Below are 22585 nucleotides of genomic sequence, written 5' to 3'. Positions count from 1 at the left end.
CAAATGTAATTTTGTGATGGTCAGACTTCCAGGTCAGAGCAGCATTTTTTGACGTCTGTCTGTGCAAAAAGTGAAAAAGTGATCCAAGGAAGGAACATGGCAACAGATGATATGCTACAATTGCTTATTTTGGTAACAAGTCAGTTTCATATTGTAGACTGTGATGATGTCATGTTTTGGGGGCAGGAAGCAGATTTCTTTAGCCGTTTCAATGCACTAATGAAGAAACAGATCATTTATATTTGTAATTATGACCATGACACCATGTAGGCCATATCTTGTAGGAACATTCACAAATCATAATTTATGGTATGGTAAAGGTATAAAAAAAAACTATAATAGTAAGAGTTGAAATGCACGGCGAAGGCTGAGCACAGTTAGCAGCTATAGGTGGTAACTCGTTTATAACTTAGAATTCTGATTTTTTTTTTAATAACAGCTGTTCATTAGCAAGTACAACGTCACCACAAAGATGTGTCAATTGATTATTGATGTGAGATGGACGCTGATGATCCCTGGCAGCTTGAACTGCAGACGGATGGATGGGAGGAGAGACTCAGTGTGGGAGCTCCATCCAGGCGATCTGTCCACCCAAATCCAGATCCCGCTTAGGAAACTGAAAGCTGAAAGAAAAGCATATTAAAAGGGGAGGGGCGGCTGGTCGAGCGAACAGAGTCAAGCGGAGGCGCTAGGCTTATGTAAGAAGGCTTCTGGGTAATTGAGGTGTGCTCCGAAGACATTTACATATTAACTACTGGTACATTTAAAAAAAAAAAAAAAAATCTTTTAAAGTTGTTTTGCCCGTAGGCTTTATTGACAGAAAAGCGTGAAATGGGGGATGAGAGAGAAGGGTGGACATACAGTAAATGTAGGAGTCAGGAATCAAACTCATCACACTGCGTCCCGGCGGCACTTGGAGCCTGGCGTACGTGTGCTGTGCCTTAACCACTCGAAAATTTTTCCCGAATCCCTATTAGAAAAAATATTAGAAAATTCGCTGCCGGAACTAAGTGGTGGGCGGTCACTGCTGAGCTCAATTGGTTATGATAAAGGATGTCAGAAAACACAGTTATGTTTGGAGTCCATAGACTGAAGTGGTCATAATGTTATGGCTCTTTAATACACAGCACATAACACATAACACATTCAACCTTGCAGTGACGATATCTTCCTGTTTTTTACTTCAAGGTAAGCTAAATATAATCTGACTTTGACCATAGAGATAAAATCCCTATTTCTATTAGACGTGCTTTATTATGAACACTGTCCCTCCTCCTCCTGTCCTTGCATGCTCTCCACACTCCCGGTCCCCCTGCGTCCCGCTCACTCTCCCTCCCAGCTGCTCCTGTTTCAAACACCCTCAGCGCACAATCATTTTCAGTCACTGTGGCAGAAAGTGTCTGTGTTGAGAATTCCCACTTGTCCAGCCATCCGCGAAAAACTGTAGAAACCATTGTTAATAATGAACATTTGCGTTGTAAGCCACCATGCAATCATTTCCATTCTGGGAGTCCATAACTATCAGCACACGGGTTTCTGCTAATACTTAAGTAATGAATAATGCATGTAATTTTAATGTGCAAAATAATGCAAATAGAAAACGTGGAAAGTGCCGAAAGATGTCATTTTACAATGTCTTTCTATTCTTTAACGCAGAATTAGGGCAGAACAAAAGGAACAGTTATAACACAAGAGCGCTACCATAGGCTGAATTCTACATCATTTCTAGTTAGAGCGTGTTAAGGAGTCCAATTACATTGAATGTCCCCTCAGTAGGGCACTGATAATGAATCGACTTATACTAATGCACATTGTGGACTTGTAATTGTCTCATTAGTAGTATAGGAGTGGCACATTTAGTCCACTCAAACATGGCTGCTCATCACCGTCATCCGTCACCTTGCTTAGTATTATTCTAGTAGTAGTGTCCAGGGTTAGAGTTCGGGATTATTTGCAGGATACATGTTAAAAGCTAGAAAAAAAGTTTTAACTGTTGTGCCACTAAATCAACGTGATAAATGGACATTTCAATTTGAAGTTGGTGTACTCCCTCATTCCCCCTGTTAACTGCATCCTTCATCGAAAAATGACTGACTGATTCGTTGGGCACTTGGGCAATTTGAAACAAACTGTAGCCCCTGAAGTTCATCAATAACACAAATAAGTTTTAAGATGACAATGGCACAGTGATTAGAGCGCTCACCGGTCTGGTCTTCAGTTCAGTTATTGGTGGCAGACAGAGAGGCCCAGTTACTTGTGTCCATGTGGCGACACAAGTAACTATTAATTAGAATAGAGTGAATAAATAATGCACTGTAAAGCATGTTGAGAATCTTGAAATCTATAATGCAAATACAAGGGGCTCACTCATTCATTCTGACATGAGCTGGGTTTAGATAGTTAAGTTTTACTATTTTTTTATTATTAAAACCAATATATAAAGTTGTTTTCAGGTACATATTGCACTTAAACATAAGTAGATCAAAATGTTAAATTTTGTTACTTGTAAACTGCAATATTCATCTAATACGGCTTAGCAAGCAGTGAATTGTAATTTATTGTGACATTGAAGAATTCTACATGTATCACTTGAAGTTTTCAATTTTCAAATAATCACAACAAGATGTGGGCAGCGTCAGTGTTGGGTGCAACTGTACTTAGAATATAATTAGATAACAATTTTAAGGAACTTAACATAGTCTTATGAAAATACAATTTACTGACAATGTGATCCGTTCTTTACTAGCACCACCGGCTCTGCTTTCTAGAATGGAGAACTATAGGACATAAACTTACTCTGATGCATGCTTACGTGCTTACGTCTTTACACTGAAAGCTATATGGCAGCGGTGTGTGAGTTGAGGGCGTTTCACTCATGGTTTTACTGGCGGAAACACTTTGCGACGTCAACACGCTAATGTGAAGCGTTGCTAGAGAAACAAACTGCCGCTGCCTCCTCCGATGGGACACCGACACAATGTACGATATCCCGGCTTGAATTATACTGTCAAGTAGCCTCAAAGACAGAAATAAATAGGCTGCGTATGTTGTGAAGAGATGTTTCCCATTTTAATTGTTGAGTCATTGTCATTCACAAACATGTTACGCAAAGTACATATGACAGAAACATATTCGAAAACTACATGGAGCACTGTTATGGCAAGATTAGGCTTGTACAACAAACCAGGTCCAATCCAGTTCTAAACTAGGTCCAAACCAGGACTAAACCAGGACTAAACCAGGACTAAACCAGGACGGTTACCCCCCACGAGTCCGAAGGTTCGCTAGTCCGAAGGTTCACAAGTCCGAAGGTTTTAAAGGTTCACTAGTCCGAAGGTTTTAAAGGTTCACTAGTCCGAAGGTTCGCTAGTCCGAAGGTTCACAAGTCCGAAGGTTTTAAAGGTTCACTAGTCCGAAGGTTTTAAAGGTTCACTAGTCCGAAGGTTCGCTAGTCCGAAGGTTCACAAGTCCGAAGGTTTTAAAGGTTCACTAGTCCGAAGGTTCGCTAGTCCGAAGGTTCACAAGTCCGAAGGTTTTAAAGGTTCACTAGTCCGAAGGTTCGCTAGTCCGAAGGTTCACAAGTCCGAAGGTTTTAAAGGTTCACTAGTCCGAAGGTTCGCTAGTCCGAAGGTTCACAAGTCCGAAGGTTTTAAAGGTTCACTAGTCCGAAGGTTCGCTAGTCCGAAGGTTCACAAGTCCGAAGGTTTTAAAGGTTCACTAGTCCGAAGGTTCGCTAGTCCGAAGGTTCACTGGTCCGAAAGTTCGCTAGTCTGAAGGTTCACTGGTCCGAAGGTTCACTGGTCCGAAAGTTCCTCATTGGGCTAAAGTGAAGGTGCAGACGGCATCGGGATGTAGTCAGTCTGTAAAATGTGCACGAAGCACGGAGACACGCACTGGGGCTCGTCACGTTTAGTGCACCAGCTGCTCACAAGTGGCACCGCAAGTTGTACTGTGTATGTGAAAATAACAAGGGAACATATCGAATCCTCCGCTTTATGCCCTCATTTGATCATAAGAAATATGCGTGATCAGAATCCTCCACTCTATGCCTTCATTTGATCATAAGTATAGAAATGATGTATGTATATATAGAAATGCGTGATCCGATCACCGTGGGATTGGTAGTCAAAAAGGAAATTCAGCTGCCAAGACGGGAGTGTCTACAGAGCCGCGGCGCGCGGCCGAAACTGCTGGGCTATTTGAGTTAATTCATTCATTACTAATACGATAAGGAGCTCAGGCTATGCACAGAAACAAGTTGGTTATGGAAAATACGTGAGTTTAATCATAAAAAGTGCATCAACACTAGAAAAGTCTTAAAAGTGTGCAGGGCAAAGGGAGGCGAGTAGAGCCTGCTGCGTGGACTCACACCTTCGGACTAGTGAACCTTCGGACTAGTGAACCTTCGGACTAGTGAACCTTCGGACTAGCGAACCTTCGGACTAGCGAACCTTCGGACTAGCGAACCTTCGGACTAGTGAACCTTCGGACTAGCGAACCTTCGGACTAGCGAACCTTCGGACTAGCGAACCTTCGGACTAGCGAACCTTCGGACTAGCGAACCTTCGGACTAGCGAACCTTCGGACTAGTGAACCTTCGGACTAGTGAACCTTCGGACTAGCGAACCTTCGGACTAGCGAACCTTCGGACTAGCGAACCTTCGGACTAGCGAACCTTCGGACTAGCGAACCTTCGGACTAGCGAACCTTCGGACTAGTGAACCTTCGGACTAGTGAACCTTCGGACTAGTGAACCTTCGGACTCGTGGGCAGCCACCACCAGGACTAAACCAGGACTAAACGTCTGAGTTCTATTATTGTTACAATACTAAACTGTTCAATTCTATTTTGATTCTAAGGAATCTACATACTTGAGTTACTTTCTTGAGGCAGTAACTAAGTAATGTAACTAATTCCTTTTTTTAAAAGTAACTAGTAACTTACCCAACACTGGGGTGAACAGGAATTTTCCAAGCACTAGAGCTTCAGTTGCAGGACAATACAGGATTACTCACGTTTGTGCATTATACGTTTCCTTTAATAAGTGTTTGTTACGTCCATGTTGTTTATTTTTTACATTTACAATTACATACATTGATTTTCTCCGCATTGCATTTTTTGACATTTCTAATTCAGACAATATTTGATTCCTTTCTCCCCTTTACTTTGGTTCTGTGTATAGCTTTCTTTGGCACGAGACACACAACTGTGCTTTGTAAAATGGCTCCCTCATCTCAGAATGCACAATTAGGTCTTTGCCAGTGCAGCGACTTGAGCCTGGAGTCAGAGGAGGCACAGTGAAGGAGAAGTGCTGCTCACTGTGCTCCTGTGGGCTGCTGTTCTGTGTGGGCATGAGCACATCCCACTGACTGTATTGTGCGTAGTATGCAAGTGCATGAAGTGTTCCTGTGTCCAGCGGCTGTGCCAGAGTGAAGCAGGGGTCAGTTAACCTTCAGACTTTGTTCTCTTTGACTCTTTCTAGGGCTTTTGTAGTTCACCATAACTCGCTCAAGGGAAAGAAGATGAGCTCTTACATTTTATAAGGGTCAAATTCTGTTTTTCTTATGTTGCTATTTCATCATGACCAGACATACTGTAACACACACACATAGTAAAGTATTGTAGTGGCAAAAATCTCTTGTTAAGACAAAGAAGCAAGTTGTCTCGTTTCAAAAGTAAACGGTTTAATCTTGTGGCTGAATCAGAAAGAAACTCGTGTGGACTCGGCCATTCTCATGGAAGGCCGAGTCCACACGTCTGTCTCTTGCCTGCTTCCCAAACTGTGTCTCTCCCAAGTCCTTCCGTCCCACCTCTGTCCCCTTCCTTAAATCACAGATGGTCACATGACCACACACACACAGAAGTTCCCGGTCACTGGTCTCTCAGGTACAAAGGAATCAAGGAGCAAATGGGACATCAAAGAAACAGTGGTTTCAGGAAGGAGACAGTACATAACATTTGCATTCATTCAATTCACATGTCTTGCCTAGTGTGAAACATAACGTGGGACTTCCTAGCCACTCCAGGGAGTCCGGACATGTAAATTTCCAGGCCAAAAGGGGTTGTCAGGCTGTTAGAACTAAATCTGATTAGAAATAGGATTGAAAGTTAAAAAGTAAAGGGCCAGATTATATTTTTTCCACAACAATATATACACAGACTATAAAACCTGCCATTAACTGAAAGAACAGACCAGGAATTACACCCATAAAAGCACAAACATGTAAAATGTATGTAAAAATACTCTGTGAATATGTTCTCAAGCCGCTTCACTTTAGCTTCGTCTCAGTCAAATTTAGCAAACATCACATCACACTTCACGAGTCTTTCACAACCAAAGCAACTAATTGATTAATCGAAAGAATAATCAGCCCGATGAGGCAATTACTAAAAACAATAACTTGTTTATTTATTAACCTTTGTTCAATCAGGCAAAACTAATTGAGATTGAAATCTATTTTTCAAGTGTTACCTGAGCCAAAGTAAAAAATAAAATAAAATAGCATAGCATAGCATAGCATAGCATAGCATAGCATCACATTTAGCTCATCCATCTTGATTTTATTAAAATACAGGTGTATTTGTTGCTCAAAAATACCTTGACAAACACGCATTCTAACTGTGAGCGGGCGTGGCTCTCCACAAACCTGTACCATGTCCTGCTGGCGCTGCCCACTTGTCGCCTTTAATTGTTTTCAACTTCTATTATACCCAACGAATATAATATATACAATCTAGAATGTATTTTAGTCCATATTTTCCTGGCTCGACCACAATTGCACAAATAGGCCCGAAAGATGTTACATAACTACAGTATTTCTCTGTGTGTGTGAGAACTCAAGCAGCCAAAGCAGCGGAGATTCAACGCATACTAATCGTCCAATACAATAAGACTTATAGACACGCAGCAACGGGGAATTCCAGATCCTCTTCCATTTTCCACACTCCCTTCTTCAACGTCCCAGCCACTAAGTAAACAAACAAGAAAACTTCATTACATACTGGAAAGTGGAGGCTATTTCTGTTTTCATCCCATTGTGTTAGTGGCTCGGGTGGAAATTAGGCGAATCCATCACCAGGTCTATACGGTGTTTCCAGACTCCTTTCTCATACCTGGAAAAGACAGCGGCGCAGAGAGACCGTCCTGGCAATTTTCTATTTATTCTGACTTTTTCATCTGACCCGGCGGTACACCTCCCTGCACAGAATAATAGAGGCTAAAACCATTCCCCTTTTCGCTGAACAATCAGTGAGCCACGGCGAGCTCCCATTTCCATGTTAATAGGAACCTTCTCTGTCCAAATCGCTCTTTCTCATCACTTCATCATTGTCTTCTTTGTGTTTTATGTTTACCAACCTTTACGTGGCGTCTTCACTGGCCGTTGTGTCCCCGCAGCGTTACCTCTCACCCCGTCGCCCTGTTTACTTCTACCTCTTCGCCTCCTCGCTCTCTCTTTCCCTCTCTCTCCTCTCACTCCCTCTCTTTCTCTCTCTCCCTTGTCTTGTTTGATGAATGGACTCGCTGGACTGTGAGAGGCACATCCTCACTGGGGTGTGGTGGGCCATCGCGAGCCGCCTTAAATCAGTGTCTCAAGTGTTTGTTTGTTCATTTTTTACCATAGCGCCACGTCTTACATTGCTATACACGAGTGCAAATCCAGTAAAGCCTGTCAAAATACATCTCCAAGCAGCAGGGGAAAATGTTGATGTGTCCTTTCTTTATCCAAAGCCTTTATCCCACACCGGACAGTCTGATAGCTGACATCTTTCTTTTTTATTTTTAGTTATTTTGACCCCCCCCCCCCCCCCCACACCATTTAGGACAATTAACAAGGCATCTTAGTATAATGTCAATACAGATGCTGATTAACTAATGTGCATCATTTATGTGAGCCGTGCAAGACAAATGGGTACAGTACCATCTGAGAACCACAGATAACCTTTGCCTGCGATCCAAAATAGGCACTTCTTCAATGTTTTTTTGTTTTTTTCCAACGATTGAGTCTGGTCACCACACCCTCCATCGCTCCTTGAGTCAAACTTAAAAGAGTAATCAAATTAGTTTATGTCAGTGATACTTGTGAACCAGAGACCTCACAATATTTGGTGCTTCACTCGTTGTTTCTGGAGATATTTGCAATGTTTTCCATTCCATTGCCTTCCTTTTTTCCTTGTAAGAAGCCATATTTGTATCAATATGCATGTCCCTGATTGGCTAATTCACCTGTCACTCGCACAGATGAGGACAGTGACCAGACTGATATAGATAAAAATACAGAGATATCATTCTAGATTTTCCATGCAGATTTAACCCTTTTTAATCTAAATAAACAGGGGTATTTCTTTGTAATTTTACTTACAATATTCCAACAATTAATAACGACAACAAGGAAATAGAGAAATATATTCTTAACTTCTATATTTATATTGAATTGCTCACAAAATACTCAAAATGATTGCCCTAAAGACTTGGGGTGGTCCTGATGCCACACTTGGGCCCAGTCAAAACGTCTTGACCCGTCCTTGTGAATAAACATTTCATGACTGTTACACTTAACAAATTGTATTGTGCCATCAAGCCATTAAAGTGCTTGAAGGTCGATGAAAGCAATAAAAAAATAAATATTATATTTCAAAGCCAGGTCGCAACCTTTTTCTTTTTTGCTTTAAATATCAGTAAGCATTAGTTAATTGTGCATTCACAAGGGAGTAAACTTGAAACTAAACCTTGACCAGACCAGGACTAAACCAGGCCTAGAACAGGACCGGTCCAAGTCTGTAGCAACACCAATACAAAAAAAAAGACCAAACTTGTATGAAAGCTTTATTGAGACTTTCAGTATCAGAATCAGAAAAGGTTTATTGTCATTGTCAATGAACATAATTCACAATATAAGAACTTGCTTTGGTGATTCTGTGCAACATAAAACAATGAACAATGATAAAACAACTTATATAAGTCAAAAAGAGAAACAATTCAAATCTGCTATGGGATAATAATGAAAATAGGCTATAAGATAAAAACTAAAACTAAAAATAGGCTATACTATGTAGACAAATTTACATATGTAGTGCAGAAAGTGAACAGTGCAGTGGGTGATTAAATTACGGTTAAAGTGCCATATACTATTTAGACATTGTTATTATTCTCCTTGCTCATCACTTGTAAATCCTATTCATTATCCCCTGCCTTGACAACACTCCCAAAGTTGTCCACTCCGCTGTGAACAGCCGTGACCTTGCTTTCCGGTTGGGACCCCACGCACAGCTGGATGGGAGCCAGGCATGTCATCTCTGGGGGATATGTTAAGTAGCTCCATCCAGTGCACAGTCTGTCAGGCGAATGGCGGTGGGTAAACTGCTCCTCCACAGGGGTACACAATGCATCTCCTCAGCACCCTCCACCTCATCCCTTATACATTAGCCCTGGCAAGGCCGAAGCCGGCGCTATCTCAAAGTGTGGAGCGCTCACATAAATCACACGTACACTTTTGACATTTGGTGTAAACAGATTATCATTGCTTCACTCTATAAAAGCTTGTGCAGAGTCAACTTTTCAGCTTTCTTCTGTTGAGTAATTTTGTTTCTGGTGCTTCTAATACTCTTATAAATTGTCCCTTTAAAACATTTCTAACTTTGTCTGCTCTTGACAACACAGCGATGACAAATTTGTGCTCGATTCCGGTTTTGTGTTCTTTTATTTTTAGATGGTGCAAATAATCCAAATCCAGTTTGTTTTGTGTAGTTTTGGCTAAGCTTTTCATCTCCTCGTGTTTTGTACTCATTCTGTCCTCTAAATAAGGCTGTCCAAATGTGCAGTCACAGATGATTTGCCCACAGGGGTTGACTTATATTGATGCATGCTGTTTTTTTAAATGTGCTGGTTAATTGAAATGTCACTTTAGATTGAATATGACTTTTGTACATAAATGAAAGGCTTAGCTGAAAGACTGTAATTTTGGTTATCATTATTTTAGTAAAATGTTGTTATGTCTGTTATATGTCAGAATTGACTATGATTTGACCCATGGTATTTGGATTAGGGTCATTGTGGGTAACTTTTTTTCTAAATGTCAATTTGTTTTGACCTGATTTGTGCTCTGTTGTCTTGCGATGTTTGGCTTGCTCTCGGATCACAGGAATGCGAGAACGTGTTTTATCTATTCATGGGTTTCAATTTTCCTATTTAAAATTGTTTGAAAATTAAGAATTTAAAAGGAATATGAACAAAACCCTTTTAATGGTGAATAGTCCTCATAACAGGAAGTTGAAATCCACGTGGGAGCATTATTCACCCTTCGAGGCGTCTTGTTTTGAATTTGGAGCGTGTAAAAAAAAAAAAAAAAATCTGTCTTATAAAGCAACATTTTGAGGCCTTTTCAGCATTCAAATAATACGATATTTAGTTTCAATTATTATTCTGAAAACTAGGATATCTATTCACCTTATTTTGCCCAATTTTCCCTCTTTTTACTATGGATTGGCACTTCCAGTTGAGCAGAAATTCTGTGCACTTAAGTGATGAATAAGGGGAAAGTTTCCCTGTTAAAATTTTATATAAACTTATACAAACGTTGATTTGTGTAAAATATTCAGTGTTCACATGCACAACTCAACTCTGCACTGATTCCGTGGGCGGCCTGAAAACGGCCTGTGTCCATCTAGAACGTATTGATATCAGCAGCCCTGTATAAAATGATGTCAAATAACACAACCGCAAGGAGTATTACAAAGGCTGAAATAAGGTGAATAGTATCCTACAACTAATTTGTGTTATGCAGTAAATCTTTTCTGTACATGTACTTTTAATATGCAGCAGTGGCTTCATGTGTTTGTCCAAAAACAGTGACAACAGCACATAGTTTTATTGTCTCTGGGTAATGAGAATGCTGAATGGTGTGTAAAAGTGATGGTGTTGGTGGGACGGGCTGTAATGAATAATGCATGCTAGAAATATGAAATGACTTTACAAAGTTAAGTGCTATATAAATGCAAACAGATATTTCACTGAATTGAATCACATTATACGATCTGCCTTGAGATCCGTCCAATGTGTATAAACGCCAAAATATATTATATATAATATAGTATTATAGTATAAAGTCATCCTCAGCGCCCTGAAAAGTACAACGGAAGATGTAATGACCCTCTACAGAGTCAGATAAACATCTTTCCCCACGCTTTGTCAGGTATTCTTTTCCCTGAGCCGACACAGAGTCACACATGCACCTGCCCTGACGCTGTTGTTACTGATGTGTAGGAATGGCTCCCACGTGGTTTGGAAACTTGTGACGGCGGCTCCTGCAATTACGACTTCAACCCTCCCAGGCTCGTTTGGTTACAGTGTGTGAACGCGAGTGTGCCGCTTTGCATAGTAAAACCCCAACACAGTCAGCTGAGTCAAGTATACGCTCCAGATTTCTGTCTTAGATAAGTATGTTTAGCGCTCACAATGACAACTGTTCATTCAAAATCTGCCACTGTTATCAGCATCAGTTTGAATGTGTTAATCAGCTGTAATTGCGCTCACACATTTTCCCAATTATGTTCAATTTTGCGCAGAACAATACCATTTAACAAGCCTCTTTATTTAAAACAAAAGCGTGACAAAGCAGACACAGCTTCTTTTAATTTGTTTGTTTTCAGACTTCACTTGCCTCTTGCTCCATTTTGTCCAACGCCAGTCATTTCTTGTGTTTTTGTTTTTTAACTGCTGAGATATAACCTTGATAACATCACTTTAGAAATCGATAAATTAAATAATAATCTGAGTAGTTGTGGAGTAATATTATTATTGCAGATAAACTAAATAATTGGGTAACAGGCAATAATTTACAATGATTGCTGCAGTTTTAATTAGGTTCCTCTGAGCCAATGAGAGATGAGGGAGAGCCGAATCAAAGCAGGAACTAATTAAAATGGAGCTTGCTAATACCAGCATTGCTTTTATCCCTGTATTTTCTCGATCCCCTCTGTTTCCGTTGCTCTGTTTTAATTTTTCATCTAAAGTTCAGTGCTTTCTGCTTCAATAGACAGCAAAATCACTGCTGGCAGCAGGGCTCTCAGTCACATTTTGCCAAGTGTGAGTATTAGCCTCTCGTCGGTGACTCATCCTCTGCTTGTGTCAGTCTTGAAGGTGGAAGGCAAAGTCAAACCCACTCTTTAGTCATTTTCTTCAGCGTATACAAAGGACTTTGTCGTTTCATCATTTGTCAGAGCCAACAGGTATCAGTCAGTAGACGCTTGGATTTGATGTGAAGAAAAATGTGCTCAGGCTGTTGAGAATGTGACACCTGTAGATTATAGATCGCAGGTTTTACTGAGCTGTACCTGAGATATTCCCTTTCCCGAGTCTTCCCCGAGTCTGACAAATGCATTATGACTTTGTGCACATTTCTAATTTTGTTTTGCTCCTTTTATTGTTGCATATCAGAGATATAGAGATTGTATTATCTATCAAACCACATGCCGATCTGTTTTATAACCAAAAACATTAGTGAACTGAACGTTTTTGGCTTCTGGCAGTATATTCTCATTGTGGCCTTCTATGATAGTGCTAGTGGCACTAGCACAAAACATAACATAACTGACATATTCTATATGTTACTCAACCATGTAACCAGGCCACCTAGGGTATATCCCCCTGATTAAGACCTTTCAGTGAAATTATAAATACCTTGATTTCATTCTCGACCAAGAGCTGTCTTTTAAAGATCATCTACAAACGTTTTACGTAATAAAGTCTGTTTTACCCTTGAAGCTGGTAAACGTCTGGTATCAGCCACGTTTATGCCTCTATTGGGTTATTGGATTCTGCGCCATCTGCATCTACCTATGGCCTTCTTTGGGTGCCAGAAGGTTCTCATATTGGATGTTTTAGTGTGCACCTATACCTACTTGTGTGCCCTCACACAGCGAGAGGGTCATTGTGCCCTGCACTCACGTGATATGTAGCTGCCCCTTGTAAGGACTGACCTGCTCCTGCAGCTTGGAACTCCCTTCAGATGGACTCGAGGTTGTGAGAACTGGTTTTGCATAGGTTTTTTTTGAGTGATTTTAACTCGACATTGGAATGTTGAGACAGGCATTGCCACATTAAAGCAAAGCCTTTTGATGCCTCAAATTACTGTTTGCATTTTTCTAAATAATAGCAGTGTAGTTTTTGGCTTTGATCATGCCCACAATGAGACACAGCAGCCACATGCTCCACTGGACTTCTGTCCTATCTAATAGACTAATGGACACAATCACTGGCTAACCCCACTTTTTCTATTTCATGTGGCATTCGCTTGGAGCCAGGTAATGGCTAATGGCCTGCTCTTTGAACAAGTTAAACAGCAGAGAGCACCGGGCGATAGGCAGCAGCGTCTGTAAAAAGCGTAGCATAGTTTTATTATTAACCACATTAGTCGTAGTCGTTGGACATAATATACATAATGTCATCACCACTCTATTCCTTGTTTTATTGTAATATTTAAATCACCAGAGTACTTTCATGTATGAATTCTGTAGCGTACCAGAGTCACAAAGTCAGTGAACGCACTGTTCCAGATAAACAAAAGGTTGTGTCATCTGTTTTGTGTCTCTATATTTAATTATCTTAAATTCCAGTTTCACTTTATGATTGCCTTTTTCTGCGGGTTTGTGGGCCTTTCCTTCAAACGACAAATGAACAGATGCTAATTTTATTCAAGCTATTTTCAAAACCATTGCGTGCATTTTAGCCAGCTAGACACTTTTTTAATGACTCCCCGAACACTTTTCTCCCACCACCATCAGCTCTGTGAGAAACACTTCGCTTGTATTTCAGATCAAATGTGGCACCAAATACTTATTATTTGTCTGTTTTATCTCACAACCCTTGTGTGCTCAGTTTTTGGGAGTGCACTTTAGTCCGCCTTCGTTCTATATAAGTGGCTGCAACTGCTTTCTATCTTTTTCCTTATTGTTTTTCTTCTTAATGAAAAAAACAACAAGACATATTTCTGTTCTTTACAACCCATTCTGCTGCTCCAACATTTTGCCCGTGTTGTGTGTTTTTTATAGTTGATGTGAAATCCCATCCTTTTTAAAAGTTTTACACCTGGAGATGTAGCGCATGTATATACTTTGAACATCACAAAGGAACGATTACTGCAATATTGATTGCTTTTAAATCATTCAGTGGTGAGTGTTTCTTGCAGTGAAAAATGCATCAGTGTGGTCAGGATATACTTGTATGTATATATACTTGTGTAGCTGGTTGCATTTACCTTTGAACTTGAAGATTCCTTCCCGGTTTAAGTCCACTTCTGGACACAGTATGCCCCTCTGTAGATGTGTGTTTGGACCTGGAGCGAAATGGTTTAAATTGTTTTCTTTTTGGGCATTTGCAAAAAAGACCATTTGCTCGTCTTTATTATTGTTTCACGTTAGACTCATTTTTTTACAACCACATCCTTCCCCAGAGGTGCTCGTGTACAGGCTCCCAGGTTCTCCAAAAGCCTGTGATTTATCTTTCATCATAACACAGTCTTTGTTTCAGAGTGTGTTCCAATACGGTCGAAGCCACAGAACAATATTACATACAGTATTTCACATATATATGTCATATTTTTGCTTGATAGATTACAAATGAAGTTTCCATTTTCTCTGGCTTTGCTACAACACTTTTATTGGTCTCCCAGGTAATCAGGTTATTTGTACAAAACTGTTCAATTCAATAAGGTCAGTTGTGTGTTTTGGATAGTGGTGAGAAAACACTGGTCTGTTGAAAAGAATGATTGAAAAGTAGGGCTGCAACGATGAATTGTCTAATTGTAATTGTATTTTGATAATCATAACTCACACACACATACAATAATATATATATTTTTAATAACAAACAGTGACATTATTAAATACAATATAATAAAAAAACATCTGATTATAACACGCTTTATTTGTAGAAAGTCTCTATGTAGAAGCTTTCAATCACCACATTTATTTTGTTGATAATGTATTTAAAAAAAAAAAACATAATTTCTGATTCGTCTACTACTAAAATAACTGTTAAATCAGCCTTATTGAAAAGTATTTTTAAAGACCAAGAACCTTCAAAACGAGTGACAGCTAAAATAGTTCACTAATCATTACCTGAAAAACTACAAAGAAGTTTGACGTTGTACTCCAAATATAATCTCACTTTGGACGCGGGCGGCCTGTACCGTGCAGGCAGCAGCAGTGGGTGTTCCTGTGTGTGAAGTGGAGCCCAGACGGAGAGCAGGAGGCCTTTCCATCTCGTCTCCTGGCACAATTAAGACCCAGTCAGCGGGACACTGCTGTATTAGTCAGATGGGAAGCACTGACCCACTGTGCTCCTGCTGTGTTCTCTCCGTCGCTCTAATGGACTCACCTGGACCAACAAAAGAGCGGGACAAATCTGGACCAGTCTCTTGTATGATTTTGTCAAAGGCCCTGTCAACAGAAATAGCTATTGGAGTTATTTGCCATCTCTTTCTTCTCCTCCTCCTTCCCTCCTTCTCTTTCACCAAGATTTCTATATCCCACCGGATGCTGTTTCCTCTCCCTTTGGCCCAGCACAGGTGGAAATGATGTATTGGGTCTTGTCAGCTCCACTGGTAATGACAAAGTTACACTGTAGCAACATCCCCACTGTAAGAAGAGCTATTTTGAGCTTTTGTACTTAATACCGGTACACACATTAGTAATAATACACACTTTTAAGTTGAGTCAAGCCCCCAAAATATATTAAAAACAATCTCTGACTCAAATATTGTCGATGAAGAGTCGGTAAACTTGTGGGCAATCCTGTACACCATTAAAAGGGCTGCGTGCATTTTCGTTTTTTTTATAGTAAGGTGCAGCATACAACAATGAAAATTACTGATTGTAAAAAGTATAGAATGCGCCAAAATAAGAACAAAGAGTCAATTCTGCGCCATCTGCATCTACTTATAGAGTGTTTTATGCTCCGCGAAGCAGGAAGCGTGCTGTTAGCGTGGTAGTTGTCGCTGTAGCTTTACTGTGACAGCAAGACTCTGCTCAGCACTCTGAAAGTTGTGAAACACTTTTATTAACTCATTGTGGTGAATATTATTTAGGTTTCTAAAATGCATTAGGAGAGTGAGCAATATGTGAACTGCTGCAAAGAGTTTAAAATGAACTACTGGTACTTCTGTTTTTAAGCGTGTAAAAATCAGATACTGTTTATTAAAATAAATACATAAATATAATGTGTGGGAAAATGCATGTACATTGAGTGGATGAATTTACAGCTCTCCCTCTCTGTTTATGAGTGTATTTCCATGATAAAGTGAAGACCCAGCTCTGCTCAGAAATGATACTTCTTCTGTTCTTGTTGTTGTAGGTGTAAAATGGTGTGGATCAATAGAATTCGCAGCCTCTGACTTGTAAATAACTCCCTAATTTGCTGTCTCATTAGCAACAGGCCTGTTTAAGTCCAACTTGTCTTCATTTTCAGCCTTCTGTCGCTTGTGTCGCTCCCAGATGGTGCCGATGGTAGACATGCCACATAAACTGCTATTTAGTGTTGATTCAGGAGCACAGACACGGTCCCTCATAGTGGGCACCATCGCATGGTCATAATGTCAACAGAAGGATATTGAGCTGGGAGAGGCAGACGCTTTGTCATGGAAAATAAAACTAACTATACCAAGAGCCAAGTCAATGTGGGCAGGTAAGACCAACAGCATCATTAAAAGCTGTTTCACACTAGTTTGGTCAAGAATGGATGCCAAATGATGAATGGATTTCTATTCTTGCCCTGTATTTACAATAAAAGTACCAATTGACAATTGAATGACGTGTTTAGAATTATTATGCAAAGTCTGGTATGGATATAAATGTTTTATTCTATTCATTTGAAAATTATATTAAAACATGAATTTTGATGTTTTTTGGCTGTGCCGACAAATTATAAGTTAATTGCATTTGGCATCTACTTTTAAGAGTCAGTTTCTAACTATAAAAATAAAACTTTGCTAAAAGCATTGCTAAAAAAAGTATCTAATTGCTAAGGCAATAAACCGTGATAAACACTGCCACAAGGGTAATGTTTTATAATGAGTCAAGTGGTTGTCAGCTGGCAACGCAGCTCAGTTTTTTTTATTTTATTTTTTATTTAATAGTTTGTGATATTTGTAGACTATGACACATGTTGAAAATGAATGCATTTTGAATGCAGGCGTTTATTTTGGCACTGGTATATAGTATTCCAGTGCCATTCAAAGTGAGGGGGGTCACAGTAGTTCTACTTGACATTGTTTCATGATAGATTTATGAGTCTGTATATATCTTTGTATTTAGTGTAGCTCTGCATTTCAATGACAAACAATTTTACATAAATGCACTTCAACAACATTTTTACATGTAACAAATGGGGCAAGACATTGAGCACATTTTCAGAGCCCCACTATTTTGATTCTTAAACTAAGAGCTTTTGCAAAGAGTTTAATTTTTCCCTATGAACTAGTTTTCCAGGCCTATACAATAAATGTATGCAAATGAGTCTTCCGTTACATCGGTACAGTTTGCAGAACAGTGGGGAGCCTCTCCTGGAGAGTGACCTGGAGTAAATAGCACTCAGAGCACTTGAGAGAAGAAGCCAACAGGAGGTAAATGTGCCAAAGTAAAAATAGTTTTTTAAAAGAGCGGCCTGGAGAGTAGCTAACTGCAATGGGACCAATAAGAGCACCTTTAGAACCAGAAGACCAGCAGTCAGCCCACAGCAATAGCCACACTAAAGTGCCACATAAGGCTGTGACTCTAGCATCTAAAAGCTCAAATACTGCATGTGCAACTTTGGAAAAGAACTATAATTCCAATGTTAGTGTGTTGTTATGTAATCTCCTGTGAGAATTCAGGCTGCATGTGCAGAGCTGCAATCTACACTACTAAGTGTCAGGATGCTGTTAATCAACTAAGAGACAGAATAGAAGTCTTAGCAAATAATAAACTGGCAAATTGCACAACATGGCCAGGTAAATGAAACCGCAGGGAATAATAGTTTATCGGCTCTTTTCTGTTTGTGCTGAATTCTACAAAGAAATACTCCAAATTTGTCTGTGCAAAAGTTCAACTAATAATTGAGTTCGTATTCGTATAATAAGTATATAAGTGTAATAATTACCCTTTTTGTGATCTGCCGTGGGTGTGGGATCAGCATCCTTCTAACTTTAAAATGAGCGTTTAATATTCTGCCCACTACATACTATGCATTGTGGTTCATCTGTTGGTTTAGTAATGAACACAGTACATTGTGATCTAGAGGCAGCACAACGGGTGTAGCATCAGTCTACCATATTGATTTAAGTGTTAATATGTATTGATCAAAATGTAGATCATATTGTGAATGTTCGTCCAGCTCTAAGTGTAAAGGTGTATTCACACTTGTCCAGCTTTTGTCCTGGTTTGGGGCCAGTTTGAGTAATGTATATTTAGTTTGGTCTCGTTCTAGACATGGTATAGTTCTGATCGAATTTTGATGTGATGTTTGTGCAAATGCGAACGAGCCCCAAGACTATCAAACTTATTTTGATACTAGTAAGACAAGTTCAGACATATTTTAGTATCTATAACATATCTAATTGATATATTGTAAATAAATAAATACTGGTTAGAGACATTCATCAAAAAACGGAACCTGAGAAACCCTACATATACCACTGAGTCACACAAAGTGAGTCTATTCTTTCACTTATAATTTAAAATGTTGGCGTTCAAGTCCAAATTGGCATCATATTTCCGTGGTATTGCAGTGGAATTACTAACAGGAAATCCCTGTGGTGGCCATCATACGTTCATAAAAGGGCCGTATCAAAGCACGCAGTCGCTTTTGTGTGTGAACTGAAATAACCTGAGGATTTTTTGGTCTGTGATGTTGTCAGATTTCAGTGTTGCCGTGGCTGTGATAGCGCCTTGTTGAACAGTGACCTACCTTTGATTATGTCGGCCTGATGTGTTTGCGAGCATGGTTCCCTTGTGCATGTACATGGTCTATCTGATTCCCTTTTTACTTCCGGTGGATGCAGATAAGACTATGACAGAGCTCGTCTATCCTGCACACCAGCCACATACTGATGCACTAAACCTGCTCTCACTGTGCATTTGCTGCTGGAGCGCGGTGTAACTGCCTGTGAGTGGCACAAAAGTTAAGACAGCATTTATTTTTATTGTGTTGTAAAGTCCCAAAGGATTGGTTTGATTTGAGTCGAACTGATTTTGAGTGGGAGTCGCCTGAAGCATTTGAGGTTCATTCACTGTTAGGAGTTGATATATACTGTACTTGCAGTGGTGGAGAAAAGTGTCAAAGTGAAAACGTTTTTCACATAGATTTGTATATAGATAGATAGATAGAGATACATGTAGATATAGATTATTATAGATTTATTATTTAGACACAGCGGATATGATCAAACTTTGGTGCATGTTGAACTCTGTACAGCAGGGACACAGGCACATTCACTAGAAGAACAAGATTAATAACAATGTGTGTATGCTTTATTGTTTTAACTTGTTTTAACTGTAACTTGCTTGTTGTTTTTAGCCACTGTTAGCACTTTGAGGTTCCATTCGAATGTAAAGTGCGTTATAAATAAAATGTATTATTATTATTATTATTATTATTATTATTATGTTTGCTCATTCTGTCACTGCTTCCACTTGCTACGTTAGTTCTCTGGTTTTGGTATTTGTCGTTGTAAAAAGACACTTTTGACCACTGTAGACCATGATGTGTAAATGCACCATTTAGAGCACACTGTTCCTACATTGTTACATGCCATTTTGAAAGCAGAGTTGTTTACTTACTCTGTGTGATTGAAATGTGCCTTGAACATTGTCCACATTATTTCTGCATGCAAACATCTTCTTGATCATATCCAGTTGGTCCATCATCAGAGAAGCTCAGTGTTGGTATATGCCCCACAACGCACTGCTTTGATATGCTCGACATAAGAAGTGTAGACGTTGCCACCTCTGGGCACGCAAAAGAAAGCCTGTTGTCTTGATTAATTCCAGGAGCTGTTAGCGGGAGACAGGAAATAGACGGCGACAGGGAGGATAAAGTAAAGTTTACGACAGTCAGTTCATCAAGTGCAAATGCTTTATTGAGCGCAAAGAGGTTCAGCTATTTCATGATTCTAGGATTACTATTGTTTCATACCTGTGTGTTTAAGATTTCATAAAAAAAAAAAAAAAAAACACAAGACAATTCCCAAGTTTTTATCTGTCTTTATCTTTTATCTTCTCTTAAATTAAACACTGTTGTTTCTGCTCAGCTGAACATGTAGATAATGGCTCGGCAGACTTGGGAAAACATTACAAGGAAATAAATGGCTTAGTTGAGAAATACGTTCTGCTTTCATCAGCGGGAGAAGTAACTCTTTGTAAAACTAGCCCGGGGTGCGACATATACTTATATTTATACCTATATACTTATACTCCGGAGCGACTTATATGTGATATTATTTGTTATTTTCACACTTGCAACCGCATTTCATACTCCAGTGCAACTTATATATGTTTTTGTCTCTATTATGCATTTTTTTGGCTGGTGCGACTTATAGTCCGGTGCAACTTATAGTCCGGAAAACACTGTACAAGTTATTAAAAAAGATGACTTCTCTCGTCACAGGCACATGGTCCTTCTCTGTGTCAGAGTTGGCGATCCCGGGGGCAGAGATCGGCCGGATCTCAGCCACAGACGCAGACCTGGGGGAGAACGCCCGGCTGGTCTACACCATTCTGGACGGAGAGTCTGGAGACACCTTCAACATCACGTCTGTCAATCAGGAGGCCGTCATTACACTCAATAAGGTCAGGGGAACGTCAAGCCTCTTCCACTATTTTTCTGTTTTCTGTTCTCTTTGAGTGTCCAAATTTGATAAATGATTGTTGTTTTCAGAATCAGAATCACTTTTATTGCCTTTGTCGGTGAACAATTCACAAACTAGGAGCAGTAAAAGACTTTAGTTATATGATTATTGTGACAAGAAACATAGACACAAAACAAAAGCAAAATCCTCAATTTTTCTTTCATTTTTAAACATTACCGTTCCATTAGTACTGACCAGCTTTATGAAATCAAAGTTATTGTAAAATAAACAGCCACATAAAAAGATCTATAAATAGTGTACTTTTTGGAGTACACATTGAATTAATATGAGCCAATTTCTTTGACTCTAAAAATAGGCACAATTATTATTTTGTTGGTTCTTACAATCATTACAAATAATCACAATTCACTCAATCATTTTGACATCACTTGAGAAGAGTAACACCCTAGAAATGTCTGTTGCCACTACATTGATGAAAAATACTTTAAACATTGAACCTGAGAGAACCAAACTAACATGAGGTCATGCAAACCAATACTTTACTCAAATAAAGTTATTGTAAGACTGACAAATCGTTATAGCAACATCAGTGGCTGTGGTTATGAACACTATGATTAAGTTATAACATTTTTAAAGTGATATATAAACTGCAGAAACATCTGGTTTCTTTCTGATCATGTTTCCTTTCATTACTCGCTTCAGATTTAGCTGTTGGCATAACATTTAAATAATCTCAAAGCTCCAGAAACCAGATAATAATCAGATTTTGCTGTGCATGTGAACATATCCAATGATGCACCAAAGAACAAGTGGCTGTTGGAGAAGAAGATTGGGGAGGATATTATTCCATTCAGTCATATCTGTGGAAATAAGGTCTTAGCTCCAATTCCCACTAAATATATTCCACTTGAACGCGCCCTTATTTCAGTTTGTACTAGTAATATTTAAAATGAGTTTTTTGAAAAGTCAATGGCAAAGGAGATTTAGTAGTGAATGAAAGTAAAACAGTTAAGTGTCTCATAGAGTAGTTGAAATGCAGTCAGGGTCTACTGTATATATGTCTACAAGCTTATCAGGAAAGACATGCGTAAGTCTAATCGTATTTAAAGGCTGTGAGGTCTGCCTGTGTAACTGACGGCTGTTTCCATTAATCATAAATGTCATCCAGACCGACGCAGTGTGACAACAGGATTAAGAACTCAAAGTGGCTTCGTTGCTGTAACACATTTTTGCTACATCCAAAGCCAAGTTTTAACATATAACATATACATAATAAGTTTTCAGAAGAGCTTGACTCACTCACTTGTGACCTTGGTTAAAAAAGATGTATTCAGTTCTGCAGTACTGGACATAAATACAATTATGTATGTCTGAATGTTAATCTGGAAGTCTGAAAAAGACCAGAATGCAGCATATGATGTGGGGGAGTAAAGAGCAGGTAATATAGACCGCCATGTAGAATGATTTGTACATTCTAACAGTTGAATTTTAATTTAAGACATATTCTTTAAGTCCATGAAAAGTTAATTAGAAAATATATTCTACTTTAGTTATGTCTATCCATTCAACACTATTTGTTAGTTTCCCCACAGTGTAAAAGCAAATGTAAAATACTGTATGTCAATCAGCAATTGATGGTGCAGCAAAGGAAAATTATGTTCATAGAGGCTTTAAAAATAGGCAAACATGTTAATTGAATATGCCTATTTGTTCTGAGAGATGTACAGAGCAGGAAAAATAAGCATCGA

At 39.3% G+C, this 22585-nt stretch overlaps 1 protein-coding gene across 2 annotated transcripts in view; it reads left to right on the top strand.

Moving 5' to 3' along the window:
- Positions 1-22585, top strand: part of cdh24b (cadherin 24, type 2b) — a 165030-nt gene that overhangs the window by 109735 nt on the left and 32710 nt on the right. For both annotated transcript variants that reach the window (XM_072440979.1, XM_072440977.1), the window contains exon 6: positions 20636-20817. In XM_072440979.1, coding sequence (XP_072297080.1) covers positions 20636-20817 — 182 coding nt within the window. The remainder of the gene's footprint in view (positions 1-20635; positions 20818-22585) is intronic.

The sequence above is a fragment of the Eucyclogobius newberryi genome, unplaced genomic scaffold, assembly GCF_026437365.1.
Source record: "Eucyclogobius newberryi isolate DKJ021-1_F unplaced genomic scaffold, fEucNew1.0.hap1 SCAF_12, whole genome shotgun sequence".
Taxonomy (NCBI): domain Eukaryota; kingdom Metazoa; phylum Chordata; class Actinopteri; order Gobiiformes; family Gobiidae; genus Eucyclogobius; species Eucyclogobius newberryi.
The sequence above is the reverse complement of the archived record's forward strand: the minus strand, read 5'-3'. Positions and strand labels throughout refer to the sequence as shown.